Source organism: Cavia porcellus, unplaced genomic scaffold, assembly GCF_034190915.1.
Source record: "Cavia porcellus strain 051 isolate PalLab524CR breed Dunkin Hartley unplaced genomic scaffold, mCavPor4.1 scaffold_38, whole genome shotgun sequence".
NCBI lineage: Eukaryota > Metazoa > Chordata > Mammalia > Rodentia > Caviidae > Cavia > Cavia porcellus.
In genome coordinates this window covers 7,830,825-7,853,840 of record NW_026947521.1, presented here as the reverse complement: position 1 = coordinate 7,853,840, position 23,016 = coordinate 7,830,825, and the positions used below count along the sequence as shown (strand labels likewise).

General features: G+C 38.7%; 1 protein-coding gene across 1 annotated transcript in view; it reads left to right on the top strand.

The window, feature by feature from the left end:
* Positions 1 to 1,298: 1,298 nt before the first annotated feature.
* Positions 1,299 to 23,016, top strand: part of Aph1b (aph-1 homolog B, gamma-secretase subunit) — a 41,328-nt gene continuing 19,610 nt past the window's right edge. Inside the window, exons 1-4 of the mRNA XM_003463558.5 lie at positions 1,299 to 1,521; positions 3,031 to 3,201; positions 8,080 to 8,150; positions 9,014 to 9,136. Of these exons, the coding sequence (XP_003463606.1) occupies positions 1,409 to 1,521; positions 3,031 to 3,201; positions 8,080 to 8,150; positions 9,014 to 9,136 (478 nt within the window). The 5' untranslated portion in view covers positions 1,299 to 1,408. The remainder of the gene's footprint in view (positions 1,522 to 3,030; positions 3,202 to 8,079; positions 8,151 to 9,013; positions 9,137 to 23,016) is intronic.

Genomic DNA, 23,016 nt, shown 5'->3' with positions numbered 1-23,016 from the left:
TATATAACCTCTCAACAGCCCTTCTTTCTGCAAGTTTTTTGCTCTGGACTTGCAGGATAGCACAAGCCATTTTCCTCATTACCCCTTCTAGCTGTTTTTTTTTTAGTTATTTTTTGGGGGGAGGGGTGGCTCAGGGAGGTTGCTCTTGTCATCCCTAAAGTTGGCTTCTGGCATGGTCCTGTCCTTGCTTCACTGACTACTTACTTTCAAGCCTTCAAGTAGTCGGGAGTCTCAAATCTAGCTCTTTAATCCAGATCTCCCTTGATCCTATGAATGTAGCTCCCTACTGAATATTGCCTAGGATTCGCCAAAGTCCTAGGGACCTCTGATTAACAGATTATCCAAAATGATCCCCACCCCCATCATTGTATCTGCTTCCCCTCTTCTCTCCATCTCCACGGCAACCATTTAAGGCAGATTATCTCCAGAGGCCCTTGACTTCCTCAGTTCCCTCTCCCTCCATGCAATCCAGTTCAGTAATCACTGGATTTTGTTTGCAAAGTTCCTAAACTCTCTTAAATGTGCCTGTTTCTCTTCATACTCCTGCTACGTTGATTTAAAAATCTCAAATTTAATATAATAGTATGTAAGTTCCATTCTAAACGTATTCATTGACAAGATGTTTTGTGAAATTCCTGCCCTCAAAAGTGCATTCTAAGGAGAAGATTCCCGAGACCCGGGAGATGCTACTGTTGCTCTAAGGGCAATTAGAGAATACCTTCAAAAACAACTTTTTGAAGATTCGGGGTTGAAATTAAAATGAGCTCGCCAAAACAACGCTGCAAAGAAGTGCTTCTTCCACCACTATTTCATCTTTTTTTTAATCTGTGGGTCATTGCCTGGGTCACTGTTAATCCGGCGAAGCACGATGTTCCACAAATTATGCAAATTTTAAAACTGCTTTAAAAAAGATTCGATTATTTAAAAAGGAATCCCGGCGCTGGTTTTTAGTTGACCTGGAATCTTTCCTCCTCCTCTTTCTCCTTCAGAAAGCTATCAATTGGGTTGGTGCCTCAGGATCAAGGGCTGTGGTGCAGCCGGGACGTTCCCCCACGTCTGGTGGCCCCAGGTGGACCTGCGCGAGAGTTGCTGTCCACGCCGCTCTCCGGGAGTCGCCTCTCTCCCTGCTCAGGCACCTCCTGGGCACGCCCTAGCTCCGCCCCCTCTCTAGTGCCTTCTCGCCTTAGACCCAAAGACCCCTGGGGAGCTCTAGTCCCGCCCCAGGCCCCGCCCACTGTCAGTCCCGGGTTCCCTGCCTCGTGCCTCCGACCCAGAAGGCCCCACCCCTCTCGTGGCCCCGCCCCCCGCCCTAACGGCTCCCGGAGGCCGCTCGGCTCCGCCCTGGTGCCCTCCGCGTCCGCGCCCCTCGCGTCCCCTCAGGGCCCCGGCGCTGGCTTCCGCGGTCGCCATGACGGCGGCCGTGTTCTTCGGCTGCGCCTTCATTGCCTTCGGGCCCGCACTCGCCCTCTTCGTCTTCACCATCGCCACCAAGCCGCTGCGTATCATCTTCCTCATCGCCGGGTGAGGCGGCCGCGCGGGGAAACCCGGGCCCTGAGCGCCCCTTCCCCGCTGCGGTGATCGCGCCCCAGGATCCCTCAAACTGCCCTGCCTGCTTGGCCGCAAGAGGGGCGGGGAGAATGGAGCGCCCGCGCCCCCTCGCGTCATGGGTCTGCAGCCCCGCGGCTGGGCAGGTCTGGGGGTGCTTTATTGCGAGGTCGAGCTCCGAAGTACTGAGGCCCTCTTGTGGCGCGGATGAGGAAAATTAGGGATCCGCTCACATAGGCGTCCTTCTTTTTTCTGGAGATGGATACTTAGTTGTCGCCGTCTCCGGAGGTCACAGGCCGTCTAGCAGGTCTTCCTGTGCATGTGGAGTCCCCTGGGGACCAAATGCTGCCTGCTGCACCCTTGCACCCTAGATTGACCGAGCCAGGAGGTTTGCGGGGTGGAATTGTTTTGTTTTAAGCCAGGCTCTCGATGTGCAGGTAGTGCAGGGCCTGCTTCTGTTTGCCTCAACCTCCTGAGTGCTAGGATTACTGGTGTGAGCCACCACGCCCGATGTTGGGCTCAGGTTTTTAAAAGCGCCCTTAGGGGTTTGAAATGTGCGCCAAAAGGTGGAGGGAAGCCTGTGAAAACAGATGCGCCTGATCCTGCATCCGCCTCCTGGGAGCTTGGTGAATGCCGAGCGCTGGCGGTGAATGTAGTCATAACCTCAGTTTTCTCCTTCCTGACAGCTTTTACAGGGATGTGTAGGGAGTTGGGCTGTGTTTCCCACTTTTCTGAACTTCACCTCCCACGACTGTTTTGAAGGTGCTAAATTGCATGGTATTTAAAAACAATAGGGATTTGGGATAACCGTCTCTATATCTTGCTGAAATCATTAAAGTCCATAGGATTGTTCTAAGAATCAGACCTTGAAAACTGATCTAGATCTCTTAATAGAAATGTTTCCTTTCTCCCTCCTCCCCTCACTTACCTTTTCAGATACCTGATGGTTAAATCCGCAATTTCTCGTAGGTCTTGAGGATACAAAACTTGGAATAGTTGCATGTTGTTTTATTGTTTTGGCACAGCGATGGAAAACCATTATTAGGAAGAGTAGTGAATAACCAGATTTCCAGTGAGGAAAGAATAGGATTTTCAGATGTGCATCTGCATCATAGCATCACTGGAAACAAGTAATTGTGCCAGGCATGGTTTTCCATGCCGGTAAACTCGGGAGGCTGAGGCAGGAGGATCGTAGCTGGTCTACAAAGTGAACTCAAGGCCAGTTTGAATTGAATTGCATAGTGAAACACTCTCTCAAAAAAAGTAATTGTTGGGCAAATCAAACTTTCCTTGTGGCATATGTGTGTGTCTCGATAGGGAAGATGCATCTTGTTCAGTGATCCAGGGCCCTACTTTATGGAAAATATTTTTTCCCTGATGAAAGTTCAGGAACTCTGTTCCTTCCAAAGGAGGGTTTTGAGTTTTAAATGATTATTAATTCTATGCTTATGTTCACTTGCAACTTTTGTGTATCTTAATTTTCAGAGCTTTCTTTTGGTTGGTGTCTCTACTGATTTCATCACTTATTTGGTTCCTAGCAACACCCATTACTGACAACAAAGATGGACCAACACAAAAATTTCTACTAATCTTTGGGGTGTTGCCTTCCATCTTTATCCAAGAAATGTTCCGGTTTGCATATTATAGACTTTTAAAGTAAGTTCAAACAAAATTTTTTTTTCCATTTGTGTTTGAGTCATGTTTGGTAGTTTGACACATTAATATCCTATGATATTTGAGGGTCTATTCTTTCCTACATAATTCTAAGCAGAGTTATTAGAACATTTCTAGCTTGCAGGTATTGAATATCCTTTTAACTTGTGAACATTTCTTCCTTTAATCATTCAAAAAGTAATTTTTGAAAATTTACTGTATACATTATCAGTTACTATCCTAAGCATGAGGGCTACATCAGCAATGAAAAGGCAGGCCTTGTGGACTTTGTATTGGTCAAGAAATAAATGAACAAGAAAGTAACCTTGTATATTAGATGAAATGCTATGCAGAAAAATAATACAGGAAAATCACTGATACAAAAACCCTTCCCACTTGGAATTTGGATTTTTCCTGGCACACAAAGCACATAATTCCTATGGAGATTATGCCTTCCATTACAATATTTTGAAAGAGTTTATTTTTAATATTTCCCATGGTTTCAGATCTGTCAACAGTTTAAGAAAGGCCTTGTGCTTAGTCTTTGTTTTGGGGCCACAAAGTATGCCTTCTCTATGACTGTGAGGACCTCACTTGAAACCACTGATTTGAAATACAATTAGAACTTGGAACCATATTTTCAGGCAGTTATGAAACTGGCTTTGATTATAGAGTAACAATTGAGTGATAAATGTGTTATCTTTTTTCATTTCTGCAAATGAAGTAATTACAGTTCTCCATGAATTTAGGAGATATAATCCAGATTGAACATCAGCAACATCTCTTAATAGGCTTCTGATAAATTGTCGTTGCCAAAGGTTAGACCTTCTGTATTTTTTAAGTTTGCCCTTTGTAATAGATTTTGAGTTCTCTTTTCATAATGAAATAATTACTGTTACAAATTGAAAACCAGGAAGCCATTGCCTAGAAACAAAAGTAATTTCTTAGCCAAGGTTTAAAATTGAAATTCCCATTAGTCCCTGGAATTATTAAAGAGCAACAAATAACAAACAATATTTAAAGCCAGGCATCATGGTATGTTTCTGTATGTAGTCAAAATCATCTTCTGATGTCTGCCCCCTCACCACATCAATGAAATGTTTGCCACATGATTTTTATTATGTCCCTTTCAAGGTGAGACATTCCTCATTTCTTCTTCATGGGGATCTTAGAAGACCACGGACATGCTCCTTCCGCCAGTGCCTAGTTTTCACCTGTGCTCAGGACCCAGGGTTGTATTCTGTGGCATCGTCTTAAGTAATATCCTTGCCTGGACATCGTACTTTTAATAACTCAGCTTCACATTTCACTAGGTTTTTCCATCAGTGACATCATTGGTTTTGTTGGTTTTGTAATGAGCCAATTACTTTTTTATGGACTGGTTCTAGTTTTTCAAAAAGTTCTTTTCTATCACACAGTTTCACAGGAAAACATAGATTTAGTAATCCTTTAGAACCTGTATGTTCTAAAATCTGCCTTACCAGAGTGCCTAAATGAGTATCTGCTGTTCTTCTCTACCTAATTTCTTCGTGGTTTCCACCTCAAATGGCAGCCTTTTCTTGGCATTGATCTATGATTCCAAAGGACTATAAGCTAAGCACAGGTGCACATTTTTAATGACAGCGGTAAGGGACTAGGACTACACAAGAAATAACAGCCACCAGTTTGCAGACTCATGCTAGGAAGTTTAAAGAAGCCTCTTTGACCTCTTGGGGAAACCACATTTGCCTCCCCAAAAGGACATTGGGAAATTTGCAGAGATGGTAAGACAAACTTGTACTGACAAGTGTCTTTGTTTGTAGTAGTTTTATATTGCATCTTTAGTAAGCCTTTGAAATATGCTACAGAATTTTCCAGCAAATTTTTGAAATGTTATGTAATTGTGTTAAAATAGGTTTGGCAATGTTTATAATAATTGATTATTAGATGGTTAATTTAAATTGCTCTCTTATGGTATACTATATTCAAATAGAGGGATAGGAGTGAATAGTAACTTTCAGCTGATAAAACTTTGCACAGTGACAAATTGGCCGTGGTCACAGAAGATAGCTCTTTCTACACTAATTAAAAAAAAGTTATATTGCCTAAAATGTGTGTGTTCCCTAAAACAGTTTAGGTAACTCTTATGTTGCCTAACACTTAATGTTACCTAAAACATTTAGACATTAGAATTTGTTCTGTTTGAATTGAAACTTCTGTAACTTAATTTTCTTTTAATGCTTATACCATAAATGTTTTATAATTTTAGAAAATCACTTCTACAAAAAAAGTTAATGTAACTGTTGCAGCTGGGGTTTTTTTTTTTTTTTTTTTGTAGTTTTTACTAATGTAGGTATTGACAAGTCCTTCAGTTCTTGAGTTGAGCTACAGATTTTTTTTTTTTTTTTTTGAGATAGAGTTTGCTTTGTAGTTTAGGCTGGCTTTGAACTGACTGTGTGGTCCAGACTGGCCTAAAACTCCAAGTGACCCAGCCTAAGCCTTCCAAGTGCTGGGACTGCAGATGTGCATCACCACCGCTGCTTCTGCTGCAGTTTTTTTCAAAGAGGCATCACTCTATTTTTAAAAATTTCTAAAATGGTATCCTTAATCTGTGTACGTATTCTTTGATATTCTCTCCACCTTTTTTTATTCTTCCTTATGCATGCATTCAAAAAAGAATAGAACAAATGAGAAAGACTGGAATTTATCAGTTTTCAAAGTTATATTTTAAAAATTAGAATTTTTTATTTTTCCTTTTTTGTTCTTAAAAATCTGCACAAATTTGCCAGTTCAATGAAATGGATAGATTAAAAGCGCAGCTTCTAGTCAGTCATGTGCTCTGCTTGTCAGGAACAAGGAAACCAATGATTAATTGTGCGTCCTCACTTCCCGATTTTAACTCTGTGAGAACTGCCAGTGCCGTACATAACATTTCCTGCCACCACACTGGATGAGGAAGTTTACTAAACTTTTGAATCTATGTATTTAATACATTGTGATAGCAGTTTTTGCTGTACCAGATAGTAAATATCTTTTATTTACTTTTAAACAGTTTATTTAAAACAGTAATCCTTCCAGTTTATTGATTTTTCTATATTGATGCATGTGTTAATGGGAATTATTATTATTACATACATGACTCTAAAGCTTTAATTAGTTCTTTCCAGCAACCCTGTGACAAATAACTATTTTATTTAGAAAAAGTAGACAACTGAATTGGCTACTAATCCAGAGAAATAGGAAGAGAGTCACTTAAATTTCTGACTCAGTTCCTGGGAATCTAACAGTACTTCCAATTGGAGACCTCCAAAACACCAGTTTATTCTGAGACTAGAAAAGCCAAGGACATTTTTTATTATACATACTACTATTTTGGTTGAATTCAACTTGCCTTAATGTAATCTATGGCATTTTTACTTTTGTAAAGAACAGTTAAAACTGTAATGAATATGCATATCTTGAAATTTAAATGAGCACAGTGCTAGAAAAATAAGTGGTTCTGCTTAATTTAATTGTCTCTTTTTGGAGTTAACCTAACTCTTGTATGTTTCAGTGTTTTTTGGTAAATCATTCTAAAGTGTTTTGATGCCTTTATTATTTTAATAAACATGCTTTATAGTGATTATAATTTAAATATTCATCAAGACAGGATTTTATACTGTTGCAGAGCATCTAGCCAGCAGGGATTAGTAATAGTGACAGAAGTGGAACTGATCAATGACACCTCACATTTCACACGTCTTCATGGTTAATGGGGACTCACGTAGAGTTTGTGACTTGGCTGTAACGGTAGCGTGGATATGATCATGCTGAACATCTTTCCATATTGAACAGTAGTTATCCTTTCAATCAAGTATTTACCTCCTATTCTGATAATAGTTTTCATTCTATATACTTTAATAAGAGCATTAGAGTAAGCCGGGTGTGGTGGTGCACTCCTGTAATCCCAGCATTTGAGAGGCTGAGGCAGGAGGATCAGCCTGAGCTACAAAGAGTCAAGGCCAGCCTGAACTACATAGAGAGACCTTGTCTCAAAAATACCAAAAAAGGGGACTGGGGATTTAGCTCAGCAGCGTAAGTGCCTGCCTTGCAAGCGCACAGTCGTGAGTTCGATCCCCGGTACTAATAAGAGTATTAGAGTGTAAGAATGTACTCATTAGAATATGAGTATTTTTTTCTCAAGCCTAATAAGTGATATGAAATAAATACATAAAATATTTTTCAACTAGCAGACTATATGACTGGCCCCTTCTAGGATTCAACAATAAGGAGAGATTAATGTGTACCAACCGCTGGGAGAGGTAGCTTTAAGAAATTGCTGCCTGGAGGCTATGGTGTGGCTACTGGTAGGTATGCTTAGCATGTAGGAGGCCCTGGGTTCAGACCCACTACAAAAGAAAAAGGAAAATTGAGCTGAACCTTGAAGACTGAGGAGAGCTTTAGTTCTGTGAAGTAGAAGGCAGGAGGGAGGGTGGAAGCATCAGGGTGGCTCTAGTGGGGACACAGTACAGTGCCAGCAGAGTGGAGATGAAGACCTAGTGGTTTGGAAAGAAGAAAATTCAGAATGGTAAATTCCACAGGATACTGAGATAAATACTGACCTCAGAAAATAGTGTTGCTGTTTTTCTTATTAAACTAAATCTCTGGTGGCTCGTTTATTCATATATACTGTATATATCTTTTGTGCAACCATCAGAAAAAAGGAAGATGTTAGTTGGAAATTTTAGTTGACTTTCTTTAAAACGTTCTGGATTTTGTTTAAGTGGCATCTAGAAGAGTATGACCTGACCAGAAACCCCAGTAAATTCTGAATTTGAAATGTCTTGTATATTTTTCTAATGTATACTTTTTTCTTTCTCTTTTCTTCTTCTTTGTCTTTTTTATTGTATGATTTAATTTTAGGAAAGCCAGTAAGGGTTTGAAGAGCATAAACCCGGATGAGGCAGCACCCTCTATGCAATTGTTGGGCTATGGTAAGTTACAACCACATGGTGTTAAGAAAAAGAAAATCAGACTTAACATAAAAGCCATTTTCGTCTTTTATATCTGTATAGATGCCAAGCACCATTTAATTACTGCCTTGACCTGTCTATCAGTATTTATTTTTCCTGGTCCCTTATGTAAAGGAAAATGATTGCTGATGACCCTTAACTTTATGCCCATTAATTTTTTTTTTTTCTGGTACTGGAGATTGAACAACCTTGTGCTTACCACGCAGGCACTTTTGCTGCTGAGCTATATCCCTGTCATGCCCATTAAATATTAACTGTGTTTGAAAGTTAGATTTTGGACACGACACTCTAGTTAACAATTGTAAAGTGATGTAACTGTTACTTACTTTATGTTTTCCATACATTGGCTGTACTAGAAAGGCTCTTCATATTAATATAGTTATCGTCTCTGCATATTGTGCTTTCAAAACTATGCTTAAATCTTGGGTCAAGGTCCCTTAGTTGAGTCACATCACTCTCTGTGGCTCAGGAGTCATTCCTTAAAATGTATGATTATTCCCCCAATGTCATACCAGTTCAAAGCCAACAAATGTAACTCTGTAGCCTCTGTTCAATTATGACACAAGTGTCCTCTTCTGACTCATCTTTTTTTCCCCTTTTTCCATTTCTGTGCTGCATTCCATTGCTCATTTTTTTTTCTCTTCCTCTTTCTCTTTGCTTATCATTTAGCCAGGCATATACCTTTCCAGAATCAGTTGTCTCCTCTTTCACAACAGCATGTGTACATACTTCTTCAACGAAATCGTATTCTTAGTCCTTAGAAATTTGATTTGGCGAGAAATCATAGCAGGAAAAGGGTTTAATAGCATTTTCTTTCTTTTTAGTTTCTGGCTTGGGCTTTGGAATCATGAGTGGAGTATTTTCCTTTGTGAACACCTTATCTAACTCCTTGGGACCTGGTACTGTGGGCATTCATGGAGATTCCCCTCAATTTTTCCTCAATTCAGGTATGTTTCTGGTAGCTGGGTCTATTAAGGCTTTTACTCTAAACAGTGTGTTCTTAATGGTGTTCAATGTCTTAGGAATTTATGTTATGCCTTTAAAGGCATTCTAAAGTGAAGGACCTAGGAAAAGAAAAACTTTGCTGAGTGTGTTTAGAATTGGAGAGTACAATTTAACTTGCATAAGTTACTTTTATTGTGCTGTACTAGCAGTGTCTGTAGTTGAACTATTTTTTAAAATTTTTATTTAAAGAAAGACTAAACAAAACAGAAAATAGAAATAATACATATGTTTAGAGAAAAAAAATAAACAGTAAGAAATCACTAGTTGATGTTACATATTGTCATTTTACAAATAGTTGTTCAACGTACAAAAATTTGGGAAAGTGGGAATTCAAACAGAGAGACTGCAAACAGTTCTGTTCAACTGTCCAACAAAAACTTAGTAACATGATTGTCCATACTATACACTAAACATACATGCAGTTATCCATATCTTCATTTATGTTTAGATTAAACAAACTAAAGCAGGTTAAAATCATTCTGAACAAAGAATAATAGTATTGCTGAATTTCACAACATGACACTCTGTGATCAGCACTGGGTAATGTAGTGTCTTTTTTTTAAAATTTAATTTAAAGAAAGACTAAACAGGGGCTGGAGGTTTAGCTCAGCGGCATAAGCGCCTGCCTTGGAAGCAGGCAGTCGTGAGTTTGATCCCCAGTACTGATAAAAAGGAAAAAGACAAAAAAAAAGGAAAGACTAAACAAAACAGAAAACAGGTAGAAATAATACATAATTTCAAAGAAAAAAATAAGCAGTAAGAAATCACTAGTTGATGATTACAGATTGTTTTCTTACAAATAGTTATTCAAGATACTAAGGTGGAGCATATAAAGCGGGGATTTAAACAGTGAGATTGCAACCAGTTCTGTTCAACTATCTAACAAAAACTTAGAAATATGGTTATCAATCCTATACACTTAGACATACATGCAGTTATCCATATCTTCAATTATGTTGAGATTGAATAATCCCAACTATCACTAGTATCACTCTAAACAAAGAGTAATACTATTGCTGGGTTTCACATTATGACACTCCAGGATCAGCACTGGGTATTTTAGTGTCTCTTTTTCTTTAAAGTATCTGTTCATTTCATCATGTGTCATAAGATCAGTTCTTATAAACTGTTTATAGATTCTACACATGTATGAGTCTTAACATGTATTTGTATCTTTTCTATATTAGAGGGAGAAACAAAACAAAGCAAGACAAAACAAAACATATTCCTATAAACACATGAAACGACCGTTGTACAAAGAGTTCACATATAAGACCGTTGTACAAAGAGTTCTACCATGGTTCCTGTGTTGTCTCTTGTTATCTCCGACAGAATTGGCTATATCATCAGACATAGTATAATTGAATATATCAGTGCATAACAGTATTAATAAAAACACAACTTTGTATATAGTATAGAACTTCAAAAACCGGCAGTTATCAAACCAGAATGTGTTTCGAAGAGTCTTGTCATCTTCAGTGTAGTTGCCTATAGTCTCAGACTTGTTACTATCAATTTTGAATAAAATCTTCTCTGCCTCATTTCTGTTATGCTCTTTTTTTTTGCTATCAGTTGTCTGCTTATCTTCTTCATTCTGTTTTCTGCTCTATGCATTGAGGCCTCTTTGCCACTGTTCCTGGAATCCTAGTACTTTTCTCTCTCTAGAATGCCCTGCAGTGTTCGCTGTAGAGTTGGATTGGTGGTTGCGAATTTCCCAAGTTCCTCTTTGTCTTGGAAGCATCTTGTTTCTCCACTAATTTCTAGAGATAGTTTAGCAGGGCATATCAATCTGGGTTGGAGGTTATTTTCTTTCGTGCTTGGAATATTTCGCTCCAGGCTCTTCTTGACTTGATGGTTTGTGTCAAGAAGTGCCGTTATTCTGATGGGCCTTCCTCTATAGGTTATCTGTTTCTTGTCTCTAACAGCTTTTAATATTCTGTTCTTATATTGAATTTCTGGGATGTTGATTATTATATGCCTGGATGTAGCTCTGTTTTGGTTGTAGGTGGCTGGAGTTCTGTGTGCCTCATGTATCAGAATATCATTTTCTTTTCCTATATTTGGGAAGTTTTCCTTAATTATTTCTGTGAATAACCTTTGTAGTTCCTTTGTTTGTAGCCCAGCTTCTTCATTCACATTATTCTCAAATTACAGATCTTTTTGTCGTCTTCTAGCCTTTGTATTATTACTGCTTGTTTCCTTGTTATTTTTAAAAGTTTTCCCTTTCATACTCCCACATTGCAAAATTATCCTCCAGGTTGGATAATCTATCCTTAATTTGTTTCAAGCTGATTTGCCATCTTTCTATAGAGTTTTTAATTTCCTGGTGATCTCTTCATGTATTCTATATTTTTTTTATATTCTTCATCAAATGGTTCTCTCCTTTGTTTGAGTTCTTCCCTTCTTCCATCTGTGTCTGTTTGAGGGGTGCTTAGGGGTGCTCTCTTTTATTAATCGTCCTATATTTTGCTTTATTTGGCTAAATATTTCACTTTTGAACTCATCTATGAGGTCCTGAAGATATCTCTTTATGTCCACTGGCACTGTGTCTGATATTGCATGTTTGCTGTTCTCATTCTCCTTTGTATTTACCTGCCCTGGGTCAATGTTCTCAGGGTTGGGACCTAGGGACTTTTTGTTGTTGTTTCCTCTTCCCATCTTTTTTGTTTCTTCCAGGAGGCCCCAGTTTCTTTCTTTGTTGATTACAATTCTTCTGAAGTGTGCTGGCTAGATGACCCTTCCCACTGCCGTGTGCTAGTGAGTTGCAGACAGGGACAGTGTATGCTGGCCCCTCCCCTCCAGATCAGTCAAGCTGCTGTGGCCTGCACTGTTTCCTGTAGTTGAACCATTAGAAGTTCATTTTTATAAGCTGTATGTTCCTTTCAGTTTTTGTGATACATTTATCTTTATGCTAAGTCCTAATGTTTATTTTGGTTTTTTTCTAATGTTTAATTTGTAATTCATAACAATCTTGAAATTGAGAGGGAAAGTGTGAAGAGAATGAACAGTTTTTAAGAAATTGCTGCAGTTGAGAGATATCCTGCATGTTGTAGTGATGTCTAAACCCAGTGGACATTCTTTCTCCTTTCTCAGATGGCCCTTTGTTTCTGTTCAGTTCAGGCTATGGCACCTCCTGTCTAGATTTCTACCTTATTCTCCAACTGGTTACTCTTTCCTGACACACTTGCCACTTGAATCTGTACCTGTGTGTAGCCACCAAACTAATCTTCTGTTTCAGAATTTCTCGGAAGCTCTTGACTTTTTGTTGTTTACACAAATTAAAAATCAAGCCCCTTTAACTCTGGCTACAAGTTAGAGGACAGGAACTGTGCCAATGGGTCATTCTTCTTTATTGGTGCCTAATTTAGCATAGAAAGTTCTGTCCCTTGTAGGTATTTTATAATGGCAGTGGAAACCTCACTGGAAAACCTATTAATGATATGGAGAGTTAGGTTTTTAAAATAAATGTAATAGTAATAGTTAAATTCTGTTGTCCAATATGAATTGGTAAATCAGCTAGATGAGGCATGGTGTTGCTACATTTTTGTATACTTTTTCCTATATCATCTGTTACCTTGTTATAGAAGCTACATTTTTTTGACCTCAGGTTTCTCCAGCTTTGTCCTCTAGATGGTGCTAAGTCCTTCTGGTAAACTAGGTTTTTTTTTTTTTTAATTTTAAAAATCTTTTTATTAGAGAATAAAACCAAATGAGAAAAAAACAAAATGGGGTCATTCAAAACAAAAGGATGGGCATAGTACATGACTTAAATCACTATACAAGGTGATCTACAATGGTTACTATGATGTCTCTTGTTATCTTCAATAGAATTGCCCATATCATCAGGCACAATAAAATTAAACATAGCAGTACAGAACAAAATCAATAAAAACAAAACATTGGAGACATTATAGGACTTTAAAAGAGGGTAATAGTCAAACCAGAGTGGGTATCATAGGGAATCTTATGGTCTTCAGAGTAGACTCTCAGACTTGATACTATCAAACATAACAGATTTGAATAAAATCAGTCAAGACAGCAATCAAACAAAACAGATTCAAAACCAGTCAGAACAAGACAGTGAAAGCAATACAGGGCTTCAGATTAATAGGAAATTAAAAATGGTTACCATAGTATATCCTGCTATCTTTAGCATAGCTGTCCATGCCTTCAAATCTAGTACAAGTAGACAAACTGGAACAGACTATTATAACCAAACTAAACAGCAATGAAAACAATATGGGTTTCAAATCATGATACAAGATTAACAATGTCCTCTGCTTTCCCTTTTAGACAATTCCTCCCCTTTCACTTTTACAGGATACATTGTACATTTTGTATCCCACTATCTCCTTTAGTTTTTAGATTAGGGAGACAACCTGCTGTTTACCTAAGTGGTTCTGAACCTTTTTACCCTTGAGCTTGATCTCAAGTTGTATCAGTTTACTTACAAGAGCCTCAAGGTTTTCCTTCCTTATATCTGAGTAGTTCTCTATTGTATAAAAGTATTACTATTTTTTTTTGTCTTTTTCGTTTTTATCAGTACCATGGATTGAACTCACAACCGCACACTTGCAAGGAAGGCGCTTATGCCGCTGAGCTAAATCCCCAGCCCAAAAGTGTTATGTCTTTCCAACCAATCTGCAGCTGAAGGACGAGTTACTCCCTCTTTTTTCTGGTTCCCTGTAACACAGAGCATTATTTTCTCATCTTTGACTTTCAGTCCATATACCCTCTTTCAGGTTAATTATATTTCTTATATAGAACATCTTGATGGACCCTATCTCCTGATCACTCTGCCTGTGTTTCTTTTTATTAGTGTATTGAGGCCATCCATGTTAGCAATTTTGATTTACCTTTGCAGGGTACATCATTCTGGGTTGGAGATTATTTTCTTTGAGAGCTTGGACTACTTCACTCCAAGCTTTTCTTGACTTGATGGTTTGTGTCGAGAAGTCTGTCATGATTCTGATGGGTTTTCCTTTATTTTTTATTTTTATATTTATATTTATATTTATTTTTATTTCCTCCTATTTCTTTCCTCTGATAGCTTTTAATATTCTGTTCTTGTGTTGAATTTCTGGAATCTTATTATATATCTGGGTATAGATCTATTTTGGTTATAGCTGGTTAGAGTTCTGTATGCCTCATATATCTAAATATCATTCCCTTTTCCTATGCTTGGGAAGTTTTCTTTAATTATTTCTGTAAGTAGCCTTTGTATTTCATTTATGTTTACCCCTGCTTCTTCACTCACATTTTTTATTCTTCAGTTATAGATCCTCTTGTCATCTTCTAGCCTTTGTATTATTATTTCCTGGTTCCTTGTTATTTTTAAGAGATCTTTCCTTTTGCAATCACACGTTGCAAACCTATCTTCAAGGTTTGATAGTTTACATCTTTAGTTTCTTTCAAGCAATTTTGCCAGCTTTCAATGGAGTTTTTAATTTCCTAATAATCTCTGTTTCATGTATTCTAGATTTTTTTTTATATTCTTCATCAAAGGTTTCCCTCCTTTTTCTATGCTCCTCCATTCCCTCTATTCTTCCATTTGTGCCTTCTTGAGAGGTGCTTAGCATTTCTTTTATTATTTTTCTTTTTTTTTTTTTTAACTTTTTTTACCAATACTAGGGATCAAACTCACGACCACATGCTTGCAAGGCAGGCGCTTATGCCACTGAGCTAAATCCCAGCCCCTATTATTTTTCTTATATCTTCTTTTACTTGTATTAGAATTTCTGTTTTTAGTTCTTTTATAATGTCATGAAGATATTTCTTTGTGTCAGATGCTGCTTCTTCAGAAACTGCAGGTGTGCAACCCCAACCTCTTCTGTGTTTACCTCTCATGGGCCAGTACTGTTTAGGTTGGAGGCTAGAGACTTCCTTTTGTTTCTTCTTGTCATGTTTCTGGTTTCTCCCAGACAAGTGGATAGTGGGGGTTCCTGGCACTTCCTATATTGGTTACGATTACTCTGAAGCATGTTGACTAGGGATTGCTGCCCTCCCCAGTCTGCTGGTGACCTCTTGAGTATAAGCAGGGCCAGGGAAGGCTGGCCCCTCCCTGCTCACTGGTCAACCACTGGGAGTCTTCACTACATTAGTGTGTGCCATGCAGATGGGGCTGGTTAGAGATAGCTTCAGGGAAACCTCATCCTCGGTTGATTGCGCACGGGACAGGACTCAGTCCAAGCAATTCTCACCAATCTTCTCTGCACTAGAAGTGACTGACTGAAGCTGCTGCAGTTCTGGTTCCAGGCTTATCCTGCCTGACTCCAAAATGTTGCCCAGAAAATCGCCCACATCCGCAGGAAGACTGAGTTCCCGACACTTACCACTAGCTGCTGCAGATCTCTGGTCTGCCGCTCTGCAATCATGTCTTCCTGCTAAGGCCCTCAGGCTTGCCAACTGCACGGTGACTGTGTGACTTTGGATTCCACTGGTGTTTCACACACAGTGGGATCAGCTCCAGTGAGACTGCGTTTGGCTACAGCCTTCTGTCCACATTCCCCCCCGCCCCTTTTTTTTCACTTTAGTTTCTTCCTGGATTGAGAGGATCCATCTCTTCCATCTGGTCTTCTCTAGGATGCTATATTCCAGTCTCTGTTTCTCTCAGAGAGGCTTTTTACTTTGCTGCTTATTGATCCACCATCTTCCTAAACCAGGTTGTTTTCAAAAGCCAGTTTAAAATTACTTTTAATTACATGCCTTGTGTGGTGGATTCATTCTTTTAGGGTTCATGCAGTTGTAGTCCTTGTTATTTCTTTTTAGAATGTCCTTCAGAACATTTTGCAGTGCTGGTTTGGTGGTCATGAATTTCTTCAGGGGTACTTTTTTGTGGAAGTATCTTATTTCTTCATCAATTTTGAAAGTTTTTTTACAGGGTACACCAATATGGGTCCTTCTGTTCACTTTTTTTTTTTTTTTAAATCTTGTGCCGTTCTTCCTTTCCCTTCTCCTCTCCCTTGTTTCCCTTCTCATTTGAACATTTGCTTTCCATTTCTCAATATTTATTACACATTTTGGTGCTTCTTTACCCTTTTTGTTTCTCATACCAGAGAAACAATGCAGTATTTACATGTGTGTCTGATTTATTTCATTTAAGAGTATGATTTCAGGGTACAACTAGTTATCCAGAAATATCTCAAGCTTATCCTTATTTCTTTTTCTTTTTTTATTTTAAAGGGAATAAAACAGAACAGTAAAGAGATGGTAGGAAATCCACAATAGTTATTATGTTGCAGTTTGTTCTCTAAATAATTGCTCAGACTATTGATTTTAGGCCTGCAAAGTCAATCAAACAATACAAGCATTAGATTATTTCTTTACTTCTGTTGTTATTTCAGCCTGTGTTCCTCCAAATCAGGTGACTGGCTCATGGAGGATGAGGGTAAAGGTTAAGGTTAGGGATGGCCTCCTTCTGGGTTCTCCGCAGTCTGCAGGGCCACCACTGGTGCAGGGTTGCAGAGGGCAGCCACATACTTTCCTTCTTGGTTCTCCCAGCCAGCATGGCTGCCTGCTTATCCTCACTTATGGTAGAGTAGTACTCCATTGTATAAAAAACCCTCCACATCTTTATCCATTCATCAATTGATGGGCCCTTGGGCTATTTCTAAGATTTAGCTACTACAAGCTGTACCACTATAAACATGGGTATGTGTATGTTACTGTAGTATGATGCTTTAAATTCCTTTGGGACGATACCAAGATGCAGAATAGGTGGGTGAAATGGAACCTCTATTTTAGTCTTTTGAGGAGTCTCCACACTGATTTTGACGGTGGTTGCACTAGTCTGCACTCCCACCAACGGTGAAGAAGGGATCCTTTTCCCCCACAGCCCCTCCAGCATTTGTTGTTGGTTGATTTCTTGACAATAGAGTTTTTTTCCTGGAGTGAGATGGAATCTCAGTGTTTTAATTTTACTCTTTTAGAAAAGAGTACAAGAAAGATTTGTAGTTTCCTGAAGGTTGTATTGTAACTTCTATGAATTCCAAAAAAATTCAATATTCAGTGAGGTTTTTTTTTTTTTTTTTTTTTTTTTTTTGGTATTGGGGATCAAATGTAAGACCTTGTGCTTGTCAGGCAGATGCTTATGCTGCTGAGCTAAATCCCCAGCCCTCAGTAAGATTTCTTAATGTCTTTGACTAAGTCAGGACAACATACTGACCATGCTGTGAATAATACTTGTAGAATGAAATAATATGCAAGTTTCTTGTTTCAACATTATTTGGTTTGGTTTGGGTTTCACTGTGTAATTCAGGCCAAGCTCCAATTCCTCACTATTTAGCCCAGATTGGCCTCAAACTTGCAGTGATCCTCCTGCCTCAGCCTCCGCAGTGCTGGGATTATAGTTGTGTACCACCACACTAGTCCCAGCATCATACTTTGAAGCACAAGCTCTGAATTATACATATAGGCAGTTTTTATTGAACGCACAAGCCCAAATTTATATATATTTGTATTTATGTAATATGTTATTTGTAATATCTGTTACTACCATTTATTTAGACACAAGCCCATTTTTAATTTTATAGTTAAGTTTATGTGTTTAACATATTCCATCATAGGGCAGGGGATTTAGCTCAGTGGCATAAGCGCCTGCCTTGGAAGTGCCTGGTCATGAGTTCAATTCCCATTACCAAAACAAAAACAAAAACAAAAACGTATTCCATCATAAATGCCTAAGTGAGAATCAGGATAAGGAGTATAGGGCCATTTAGTTAAGTGTGAGTTAATAAAGATACATATTACAAGATATCTGTACCTACATGGGTTTTTATATTATAGACAAGCATAATATATAAATAATATATATGGTTGAGTTAATCCCTTTTTATTTGTAGTTGTGTAACAGGCTAGTGTTAAATTATTAGATCATTGCCATTTCTTAGAAATACAGTGTATAGATGAAAATATGGGAATTAAAATCTTAAAGTGTTCTCCTGGCTGGCTAATTTAGTATGTGGGGTAAGTTCATTTGATTATTTAACTACTCATTCCACAAATAATTATTAAGATTTTTATTGGGGAGTTGTACCAAGCATGAAAATACAAGCCAGTTAACATCTACACTTTCTACCCATAGTGAGGAACAAAGACAAATAACTTGTTACAGCTAAGCATAGTAAATGCTACAGTGAGAAATAGAGGCACTAGCATTTCCTTTGTTGCACTTACCACAGTTGTGATTAATTGGCTAATAATGTAATTAGTTATTTAATGTCTCTGCCTCTGGTCCTGTACTTAGCCATGTAAGTACAAGGACCTCTCTTCACTGTGGTGTTCCCAGCATCTTGTAGAGTCCTTGTTTCTAAATGACACCTGATAAATATTTACTGAAAATGAAAGCAAGGCACAGCTTATGGAGGAAATGCCATTGAGTAGCGATTTACTTAAAGATAGACATTAGCTAGGCAGACAGAGAAAGGAGATAGGCCCCTTCTCTGCAGGCTGGGAGGCAGAGAGAGTGTTCACTGGGCAAGGCAAGCATGGTCCTTCCATCTGACTCAATTTCCTCATCTTTTGGGAAGGGAGAAAATAATGGCTTTCCCAGAATTGTTAAAAGTTAAATGAAATTGGATATTTATATTTAAGTGCTTTATCAGCTCTAAAATGGCCTAAGAATATTATTTAGGTAGAGAATTTTGTTCCTGTGATTACAAAATAGAATTTAGAGAGAGGCGTCTGGAGTTATCATTCTGAATGACCCTCCCTCATACTTTGGAAGAAAACTATCTTTAGTACTCAGTAAAACAATAACACCAAAACTGATATTTTAAAAAATTCCCCAAGCCATTTCATTTCTGTGTTCTGGGCAGTGCTCTTGTTCAGGTAAGGTTTAAATCTTGGACCACTATTGTCAAACCCACTAAAGCCACTTGGCAAAATCAGTGCAGGTCAGGCCTCATGTGGAGGCTTGTGTTCAGTCGTGAACATTGTGATTTAACAGAAATGCTGAGAAAGTCAAATTCACATAGATGAAAGTTGTCAGTATGTTGAAAGATCTAGGGGCTGTGTCCTCTTTGACATTGTGGAAGAAAGAGGATGTTTTGAGTTTGAAAACTGTGTTTCAGTTTGTTGTTTCCTATGATAAAATTATACACCTCACATACTTGAATGGCCTTGTGGTGGCCAAAATGTACTTTCCTGCTACCTGACTTTGAGCACCATCCTGTGACTTGAATTGGTCAATTAATGGACATGATACAAGTCAGAGGCTTAAAAAAGCACTTGGAAGATTGGCGCTACATACATTCCTGCACCTGGGTCTCATGGCTTGAGAAAAACTCGCTCTGGAAAGTTAATGCCCTCTTAAACTGGATCCTTAATCAACACACAGAGAGCACACTCAACCTGGCCTGCTGGGAGGAGCCAAATCTACCATCTGCAGCAGGGCTGGCAGCAGAGCCCAGCCTTCATTTGCCAAAGTGCAATCAGCATAAGAATAAACCCATGTTACTTATGAAACCTGATGAATTCCTTTTCTCATTCATCTTTGTTCATGTTTTGTTTTGTTAGAGACAGTCTTCCTCGAGAGTCCAGACTGGCCTTGAATTTGTCAACCTCCTGTCTCATCTTCTCCATGTGCTAGAATTACAGGCAGGTGCTGGGGATTTAGCTCAGTGGCATAAGCACCTGCCTTGCAAGCAGGCGGTCATGAGTTCGATCCCTGGTACCGGTAAAAATACAAAAAATACAAAAAATACAAAAAAAAAAAAAATAGAATTACAGGCATACACTACCACACCTGCAGTCTATTAAAGGTTTAAAGAAACTTTCTTTTTAGCTTGAATGATAAACATTCCTATATTCACTGACTACCATTCTATAAAACTGGTAACAGCAACAAAACAGGTCTCTTCTTGAGTTGATGCCAGAGGTAGTTACTTTTCTAGTGTTAAGTAAAGCAGTATACAGCATCAGTATTAAATGTTAAATATAAAGTGTAAAAATTTAAAAATTAAAAAAATTTTAAAAATGTCAAGTATGACATTATATTGGCCATTTTGATCTTCTGAACAATTTATTGAACAAAATGAGGTAAAAAGATTACATGTTTATTTTAGCATTAGAAATCGAAAGGTCTGATTACTTAAACAGCAAAACAACATTGGCTTCAAGATATGATGGCTTTGCTAGATGTATTTGAGGCCACTTGTTTTTTTAAACCAGGAATTGAACTCAGGACCTTGTGCTTGTCAGCCAGGCTTATGCTGCTGAGCTATTTTCCTGGCCCCGTCTACCTTCTAAATCACTCACATTTGTTTTTCAAGGATAACTGGCTAACCCTAGTGTGCTGGTGCATATCTGTTATCCCTACACTAGGGAAGCTGAGGCAGGAAGATTGCCAAGAGTTTAAGGCCAACCTGGGCTACATAGCAAGACCTTGTCTCAAACCCCTCCCCCTACAAAAAAACCAAAAAAACAAAACAGAAAAAAAGGGATGAGTAGCTAGCCTCTGCTGTGTATTTTTCAACTAAAGCAGTTAAATGCCTTCTACTTCTTCATTCACTGTAGGATTTAATTTTGTGTATTTATTTGTTTGAGACAGGGTCTCACTGTGTACTCTGGATTGCCCTTGAATTATGTTGAGGATGTCCTTGAACTCACAGCAGTCTTCCTGCCTCACCCTCCCAAGTGCTGAGATTACAGGTGTGCACTGCACACTTGGTTCTGTAGGGTTTATCTCTTGTACATGCATGAAATGGTTCTTGTTTTCTTCATCCATTGCTGTCCTTTTTTTTTTTTTTTTTTTGATCTTTTGAGACAAGGTTTTACTATGCAGTTCACGCAAACTTTGAACTAACTTTGTAACGCAAGCTGGCATCAAACTCACGTTAGTCCTGCTACTTCAGCCTCCCAAATGCTGGGATTACAGGTGTGCACCACCATACCTTCTTGCCCTTAATTTTTGATGTTTCTTTTATTATTTTTGTGACAGAGTCTCACTGTGTAATTACAGTGATCTTCCTAACTCAGTCTTCCAAGCGCTAGGATTGCAAGCATGTTTTATCACACTTGGCTTCTTTTTTGTTTCTTTTTCTTCATTAAGTGTCAGAGTTTCTTTTAATAGACATGATAAGAAGGAAACATTCCTCTAAAGATGATCTGCATTAGACAAAAGTTATACTTCTTGGAAGTCATCTGATTTCTTCATTCAGCCTCATGGGAATATACTTTTTGTTCACTAAATTCATTGTCACTGATTTGAAAGGGAAAACCTACTCTGTTTTCAACTTTACTGCTTCTTTAGCACCTCAAGTTGCACAGCCTCCTGTTTGTGCTGTTGATGCCAGGAATCCTGGCATCAGTGCTGGCCTGCTCCATGCCTGCCTTTCATTCACATGCCCCTCATTGCTGGGACCACTGACTAGTGTACTCTTCTGTCTCCATGTTTCTGCCAGCCAGAGTCAGACTGTTCACATCAGGGCTTCTGCATTGCACAGCTTCTGAGGAATTGTTCACATGGTAACATACTTTGGTGGTGTACTGACATTTTCTGTTACTAGTGCTGGAACATTTTTCAGCCAAATTTCCTTACTTTTGTTCTGTGGAAATCTTGGCAGTTCTTTTGAAGAATTATTCAACCTTGAGGGTTACCTTGGGGTGAGAGTTTGTTCTCATTAGTCTAAAGTTGTCACTAAGGACTTACACTTGAGTATTCTTCTTGAGATTGAGATGTGTTATTTCTGCTGGTAAGCTGCTGTGCTATCTCTAGTGGGAATTTCTCCTTACACTCAGTGGGATGACTTGAAATATTGCTGGTCTCATGAAAATTTTGGAGCACCCTTAAAGTCTTCCTTCTCTTGTTGATGCATTTCCTTCCTTCTGGTTGATCAGACCAACTTATGTCATTGAAATAATTCCTGATTCTTCCTTTTTGTCATAACTCACCTCTAGTACAACTGCAAATCTTGTCCCCAGTTTTGTTTTAAATGAAGTTTTGAGAAGGCTTGGTTTTGCTTTATAAATGGCACCAGGATTACAAGGTTTGAGCATTGATTTGGAACAAACATTTTTTTTTTTTTTAAGGTAAATTTGATGGTGCTGAAATTGTTCTAGGCCAACGACAAACCTGGAAAGGTCCTGGTTGATTTCATGCAGTCTGTGAAGCACTGTTAGAAAGTAATCAAGTCCTGAGCGCCCCCATTGACTCCCTGCTGCCTGAAGGTGTGGTTCTCCATTATGGATTTGTATATGCAGCTGATATGAGTACTGCCTTGGGTTCTATGCTCCAATGGCACTGCCAGCTGACAAGTTTTGGTGTGGTTTGTTAGTGCAGCAGGTTTGTTGGTGTCAGTAGCTGACTAATACAGGGAGTTTGAATTTTTTTTTAAAGTGCATATAGAAAAAGTTGCTTGTGACTTTAAAGACTCTTCTTAGGATCAATAGACAGAAAGATAGAGCAGAATTTCTCAACCACAGCACAGCTGACATCATGACCAGGTAATTCTTGGTTGGTGAGACATGTTATATATTGTAGGGTATTTAACAGCATCCCTGGCTGTGCTCTACTAGATGCCAGAAGTATCCCATCCCCACTGTGACAACCAGGGACGTTTACAGACCACCTCAGTCAAGATCATTACATTAGAGCAAGACAGACTTGGATTGATTTTGTGGAGGAAGTGTCCCACGGTGGCTAATGAAATGAGCTCCTAAACTGGAGGTAGTTGTAATGTACACTATGGAATGAGTTTTTTCTTATCATTTAGGGACCTGGATCACGAAGCTTCTAATGGATCTCCAGTCAAGAAGATGTTGCATTCTTTTTTAGGATTTCCTGGGAGGACTTTAAACATAAAATCATCTTGGCATTTCATGC